At 31.8% G+C, this 6,909-nt stretch overlaps 1 protein-coding gene across 2 annotated transcripts; it reads right to left on the bottom strand.

Annotated features, from left to right (window-relative positions):
- Positions 1 to 510: 510 nt before the first annotated feature.
- LOC134701391 (uncharacterized) lies at positions 511 to 6,650 on the bottom strand. 2 transcript variants are annotated; one of them, XM_063562541.1, is made up of 2 exons: positions 6,533 to 6,650; positions 511 to 3,315 (listed from the first exon to the last, which is right to left on the bottom strand). In XM_063562541.1, the coding sequence occupies exon 2, from the start codon at positions 3,307 to 3,309 to the stop codon at positions 1,621 to 1,623; it is 1,689 nt and encodes a 562-aa protein (XP_063418611.1). In that variant the 5' UTR covers positions 3,310 to 3,315; positions 6,533 to 6,650; the 3' UTR covers positions 511 to 1,620. The 2 variants fall into 2 exon arrangements, with proteins under 2 accessions (XP_063418611.1, XP_063418612.1); XM_063562542.1 differs by lacking the exon at positions 6,533 to 6,650 and adding an exon at positions 6,106 to 6,212.
- Positions 6,651 to 6,909: the final 259 nt, after the last annotated feature.

The following is a 6,909-nucleotide window of genomic DNA, read 5'->3' as shown; positions in this document are numbered from 1 at the left end:
GTTTTGCGCTGCATATTTTGAAACAATTTATTGCTTTGTACATTATCATAATATGTTTGGTTTTACGTACTGAATATTTAAATTAGTACAATAGAAAATTAAAGCAATTCTTTATTATTTAAATTTTATTTATATATATTCAAATGGCATGAGTTGTGCATGAACTCAAAGCGCATCAAAATTAACCATATATACATGTACACTAATATAAGCACTTTTCGAGATAGTCACTGGTCCATATTATACACTCAGGAAGGTGGAAGACAAAAGTCACCGCTTCAGGTACAAAATGTACTTGTAACTTTATATATTCTTTTAGCCTTGTTTAAAATGTTTCAATTAAAGTAAAGTTACTTTAGGTTTTTCAAATATATAGAATTCAGTGTGGCTTGAAAGCCACATTTTGGTATGCAAGTTAATGACAGAATAGAGCTCTGTTGCATGCAAATATTTTAGTCAAATATATTGTTCATATTTATTGGAACACAATTTACAATTTTTATACTTTCAGATTAATATAATAGGGTATCTTAAAATTGGACAACTCGGTTAATGCAGAAAATGGCCCACACTTATCACCACGCCTAAAGTCTTTGTGCTTTATGGTGTCTTAATCTTCACCCTAGTCTGTGATATTGGTGTCCCATTTTTCCTGCAACAATAATTTGCCCTTAAGAAACTCCAATCTCCACCACAAAACATATGCATCAATTGAACTGCTCATCTTAATTCTATACTATAATAAATGCCACACTGAGCAAACCCTGAACAGTTGATACTGCCTGATTTTGGATTCAAGCAAATGTTGTCATAGTTCTTGAAAAAAAACAAATATAAACCCCTTAAAGAAATTGGAGAGAAAAAACACCACCCCCTTGGAATAATTTCCTCCAAACTCAATGCCTGCCTTTCATTTGTTGTATGGAACCATGTTTTTTTTTCGGGGTTCGAAAACTCGGTAAATTGTAACAAAACCCTGCGATTGAAAGTTGGCCACGGGTTCGTTTTATCGAGAAAAAAAAGGGGGGGCAGAGCGGAACAAATTAAGATTATTCAATCATGTCTGTTTAAGCTTCCCACTTAGAGAAACATCTCAATTGAATGTTATTTTGTAATGCTAATTCGATGTCAATGTCTACAAAACTGCTTTATTTATCGACTTTGTTTTTGAAGCGAGTAACAAACTGTGGGGCTTTATCTTTCGATGTTCTCTGGACATATCCTCATGATATGGATAAGCCATATTATACACATTTAGGTATCGAATGGACTGCAAAGATTTGTTAAGATTGATTCTAATTGGTTTAAAAAGTCACGTGTGAAATCCTCAGAAGTGAAACTACATATTAATAGTTGTTAGATCTCATATGCAGTATAACGTAATCAGAGATCAACATTTCAATTAGATTGAATATCAAAGGGATTTTTTTTTTTTAACTTATTTCTATTTTATATTGCAAGAACTTTTCCCGTGAATTTATAATTTATAACGTACTTGATAAAAAGGGACAACCATAGTCTCGACAAGATTTAGTTTTCAGTGTTTACAGTGGAGGTAACATTTTTGTCACTAGATTTCCCACTGCAAACGCTCTTATCAGCGGTATTAACAGAAATAATTCAGTTTGTAACTTTGTATAGGAAGCATTGTCCAGATATATTACACACAATGAGGGTATTGGATTTGCGGTTAAATTGTATTGCTGTAGGTTTAAGCAGACCATCTTCCTTTGTCAAGAGAATTTTAGATTTCTTCCCATCGAGTTCAACAACCTCCAATTGATTACTGTTCCAACAAGCTACGAAAATATTTCCAGATGTATCGTGGGTTATACTAGATGGATGATCTGATTTCTGTAGGTCAAATGTCCAACGAACTTCTCCATTCAAATCAGTCGAGTAGACTCTATTCCCACTTGTGCTGGTATAGTAAAGTTGGTCGTTAAACACGGAACAATAATCGGAGGAATTGGCTATGGACACACTTGACAAAGCTTTGCCAGAAAAATCAAAGAATTGAATTGTCTGTTGTTCAAGGCTGACGACTAACTGTTCACCTGTAAAAGTTATATCGAAGCATCGGTAATTTGTAGGTATAGACCTCAGTAATTTAGACGATTCAATATCTACGATAACAATTTTCTTCTTTTCAACTAATGTTGAAGCAACTGTGTCTTTCTCTATCACTGCAACACCAAAACACCTATCGTCAAGATGTATGTTTTTTATAAACTTGCCTCCTTTATTCGTAATAACAAGTCGATGGTTAAATTCATGGTTATCGACCAACACAATTCTTCCGTCGTCAAAAATATCAACACCTGTTATCAGCATATTCCTATATTGCCCTTCTGGTGTATGGAAAGAGCAAATATTTGTCAATTTTATGTTATCTACAGTTTTAGAAACGGAAACTAGTATCTGTCCCTGTTTCTCCTTCTTAAGAAGAATTTTCTTTCCGGTAAAAGACTTCACTTCTAACCTCCCTATTTCTTTGACGTCTTTTTCGAACTTCACAATTATCGGCGAATATTCTATGCGAATGTCAACACTATCCAGTATGTGGTTGCTTTTAAAAGACATCCAATCTTTTTCTTCTTTTTCAATTTTTTGATTCCACTCATGTATACCAAGGAAAGCTTGGAAATCTGATGCGTGTTGTTTGATCTGTTTCAAATCATCTACTATTTGATCGACATTTCTGCGTATTTCTGATATCTTTTCAATAAAACTACCAATAAGTTTGCATTGTCTTTTCTCTTCGCTGTCTAGTTGATACAAAAGATCCGTTTGAAGTTTATCTAAATGATCAAGTATTGCCTTTTTGACATTTTGCACTTCGAATACAATTTTGTTTTTCTGTAACTCAATATTTGCTTTATTATCTTGTTTATCTTTTATCAAATTCCCGATAACATCACTGATATCCTTTGCTCTATCTTCTAGATACTCAAATGCAGCTGACGATTTCACATCATCCACTAAATCCGTCAATGGCTTCAATTGTTTACAAGTGTCATGTTTTTGGGACACGCATGACACGCAACATGGCTCGCTGTGTCTTAAGCAGTAAAAGTCTAATTTTCTATTGTGGACTTTACATTCCTGTTTAATGTCAGCAACAGAAGCAGGAAGGTTCTGGTAATCCTCTATTGATATAGTTTTATGGCTCTTTGTTAATTTCATCCGGTTATGTTGTTTCTCACAATTAATACATATGGCTTCTTCACATTCTGAACACCAAACAGAGGCAGCTTTTGAGGTATCATCTGTCGTACAAATATCGCATATCGGTAAGGATGTTGCCATTTTAAACTGAAACATTAATTTATGATTAGTTCTACTTGAATATCTTATGTTTTAATTTTGATATCATTTGCGGATACTTTATAAACTATTTAGTCCATGCAAAGCAAGCCACACTTTAAAATCTGTAAATTAATGTAGGTTCGGTTGTCAGTCCGAATGGACCATTATTTCTTTTTTTGTGGGGGAGGGGGGTCCTAACGTTATAATTCAGCAGAAGCATGGTATGTTTAACTATTCTTTTTATAACTGAAATTACAAAAAAAAAAAAAAAAAAAAAGAACAAACAATCATCCTCTTAGATTGTATTTCTACTGTTTATCACTAGCTTGGTAATTTAAAAAATGGTGCTTTATTCTGTTAATCGAGTGGCGAAGAATTAAGAATGTTCAAAGTCAGCTCAAGAAAATGTTCTGACTAGAAAATAACTGAAACTATTTATGAAATTGTAAATTTATAATAAAAATTATTTTCAGGAAACGCATTATTCATTTTCAAATAATAAGCTCTTTGGAGGGTTCTTTCAAATGAAACCAAAGCAATATAGAGTGAGGTAAAATTGTCCCTTGAATTCGTTCACACAAAGACTGGTCTAAAATGATGGTCGATTTGAAAAAAATAAGAATATTAAACTTCTTCGGTCTTTTATATCTGCATATGAGTAACACAATCAGTTCAACTGAAACCATAACAAATATGCAATCAGTAGATTAACAGAATGTACACAATATAGAATTGAGAATGGAAACGGGGAACGTGTCAAAGAGACAACAACCCGACCAAAGAACAGAAAACAACCAAAGGCCAGAAACTAGTTTTTAAAACAGCGATAAAATCAAGCGCCCGGAGGCGGGCTTTAGATGGCCCCTAAAAAAGTATACTAGTTCACCGAAAATGGACGTCACACTAAAGAACAACAATAAAAGCCAGTCACCTCTAACACAATAATAAACTGTTAAAAGCTAGCTTTGGTCAGAACTATTAACAGAGAAATTCATCGACAAAAAGTCATGAAGACGGATCTTCGACTAATACAATCTAATTAAATAGCATTACCCCCAAAACAAGGTAAAAAAATAACACATTTCCTTTACGTAAAATAGAAGTCAACTATGAATATATTCTTATTGTTTGTTGGGCCGGACACTAATTCAGCGTTCCGACAGCTTTTATTGAAATAATTGGATAGCATATTATATGTTGCTTTACTTTTTAACACGGTTTATTAGGTCTAACGAGGTTCCCCTATTGTCTTTGTTTCTAAGTTGTTATACTTATCAGTTCGACTTTATATCAGATCTACTCTCACCAGGGGTCCCCAGCAATATTTGCTTTTATGTTGCTATACTTATTATTAGTATTGTTAAGTCTGCTCTCATCAGGTTAATCTGTGTTCCTTACATTATTTCATCCTGAAGGGGATTCTCAACGAAAACTAGAAAAAAATAAATCAAAATCGATTGCAAAACAAGAAAGGAGGTTTTCATACAAATTTGCAAAAGGTCTTCTAAATGTTAATTCAAAGGCAGTAAATACAGCTGTATTAGCTGAATTGGGAATGTACCCTATTGGTATACAGGCCCTTAAGTCTTCTACAGGATTTTGGTTACATATTTTAAAGTCAAATGAAAATGAGTCTTTATTATATAATGTTTATAAAGCTAACAAGCAGTTAAATGATGGATTTGCTTCAAAAGTTAAAATGCTACTTTCAAAATTAAATTTCACTCATGTTTGGGAAAATCAATGTACCTTCTCTAAAAAAACGATTACTATTAGCCGTCGTGAAGAAGCTCAATAAAAATTACATTATATTTTGGAAAAATTGTCTCTTTAATGATGAAAATTCAATAAATGGAAATAAACTAAGAACCTACAGAAAATTTAAAGTTAAGTATGAACTAGAAAAGTACCTTTTATTGAATTTAGATAAAAATGTTACAAAAAATTATGCTAAAATAAGAATAAGTAATAGTATGTTGGCTGTTGAACGTGGAAGATACAACAAAACAGCTCTAGAAAATAGAATATGTCGATGTCCTTTATGCCATAAAGAGTTGGAAGATGAATTTCATTTCATCCTTACATGTTCAGAAATTAATAAAACTAGGATCAAAATGTTTAATGAAATTTCTAATATTGTCCCCTGTTTTAATTCCATGAGTGAAGAAAATAAATTTGATTTTATATTTTCCTGCGAAGAATGTGATATTTTACTTATCATTGTTAACTACATAAGTGAAATGTATAATGAGAGAAACAATTATAATGTCAATATATTAACTGTGTAATGTATATTATAACATATTTTTTGATACATAAGCATAATATTTTAATACATAACTTTTAAGAGGAGGCATGCTGTCAAAAATAGTATTATAATTAATACTATTGATCTATGTTTTTGTTTTTCTTTCAATGCTACATGTTTGTAGTGTAACTGTTTATTGACTATCGTTTTGTAATTTTAATATGCCTGTTTGTTTTTTTTTTTTTTGTTGTGTATTTTAGTAACAATCCTATTGTTTGGATTTCAAACTAATAAAATTCTTATTCTCTTATTATTCTTATTACTATGGACTGCAATCCATCTTTTTTTTAATAAAAAGATAATTACGGTTTACTTCAAGAAACAGAAGTCGAACGTAAAAAAAACCACCACAAAACAAACAAAAGACATCATTGCCACTTAAACTGCTTCATAAACTTATAGGTATATAATATTTTCTTTGTTCGCAAAACGAAAGTTCAAATTTAAAAATAACTTCTATTTGAGACATTTAGATAATCGTTTCATACCTTTTTTAAGACTCAGTTTATCGTCCAAAATATGTCACAACAAATACTTTAAATTCTTTCTGCAAGTTTTATAACTGCCTAATGACAGTAAAACAACTATTAAGTACTGTCACATGATGAATTATTTTTAGAAACAATTTTGTCGTACACGTTACCACACACGTTTTCACAAAGTTAGTTCCCTTCGACTGTTTGAGTTTTGATACTGTCGGATGCTACAGAATTGTCTCATTTGATTAGAAAGATAACGTCTGTATACTTTTTAAAAATAGAAACAGATTATAACGACACAGAATTTCAAAAGACATCTGCACCCCTATAACTACTTCACCAAATCGAAGTGACATATTTTCTTTCCTCAGGAAACTCATTTAATCATAACATTCATGTCGGACAATCAGTACTGAAATAACCGCTAAATACTTACTTTGTAAATTGAGACTCAGTTTGTGAACCAAAATGTGTCACAACAAATAATGCAGATCGTGTGTTCAAATTTAACAGTCTGTTGACAATAAATGTAACCCTCGAGTGTAACCAGGAAGTATTGTCACGTGATATAGCTTTCACAAATTACAAAATAGGGTTATTTCCCTTTGATTGTTAAAGTCAAGAAACGGCCTTATACAATTAAATACAATTCAAACTTTGTATTGTCTGTCATGATGTTCACGAATGAGCAGTGCAATCAAGTTGAAATACAAAATGTTGATTAACAAGTGAAATATCTAAAACACATATGACCTATAAAAGATATGAGTATATAGAGAACTAAACTACCAGACACTAAATTATATTCCATAT

This window comes from Mytilus trossulus, unplaced genomic scaffold (assembly GCF_036588685.1).
Source record: "Mytilus trossulus isolate FHL-02 unplaced genomic scaffold, PNRI_Mtr1.1.1.hap1 h1tg000244l__unscaffolded, whole genome shotgun sequence".
Lineage (NCBI taxonomy): Eukaryota > Metazoa > Mollusca > Bivalvia > Mytilida > Mytilidae > Mytilus > Mytilus trossulus.
The sequence above is the reverse complement of the archived record's forward strand: the minus strand, read 5'-3'. Positions and strand labels throughout refer to the sequence as shown.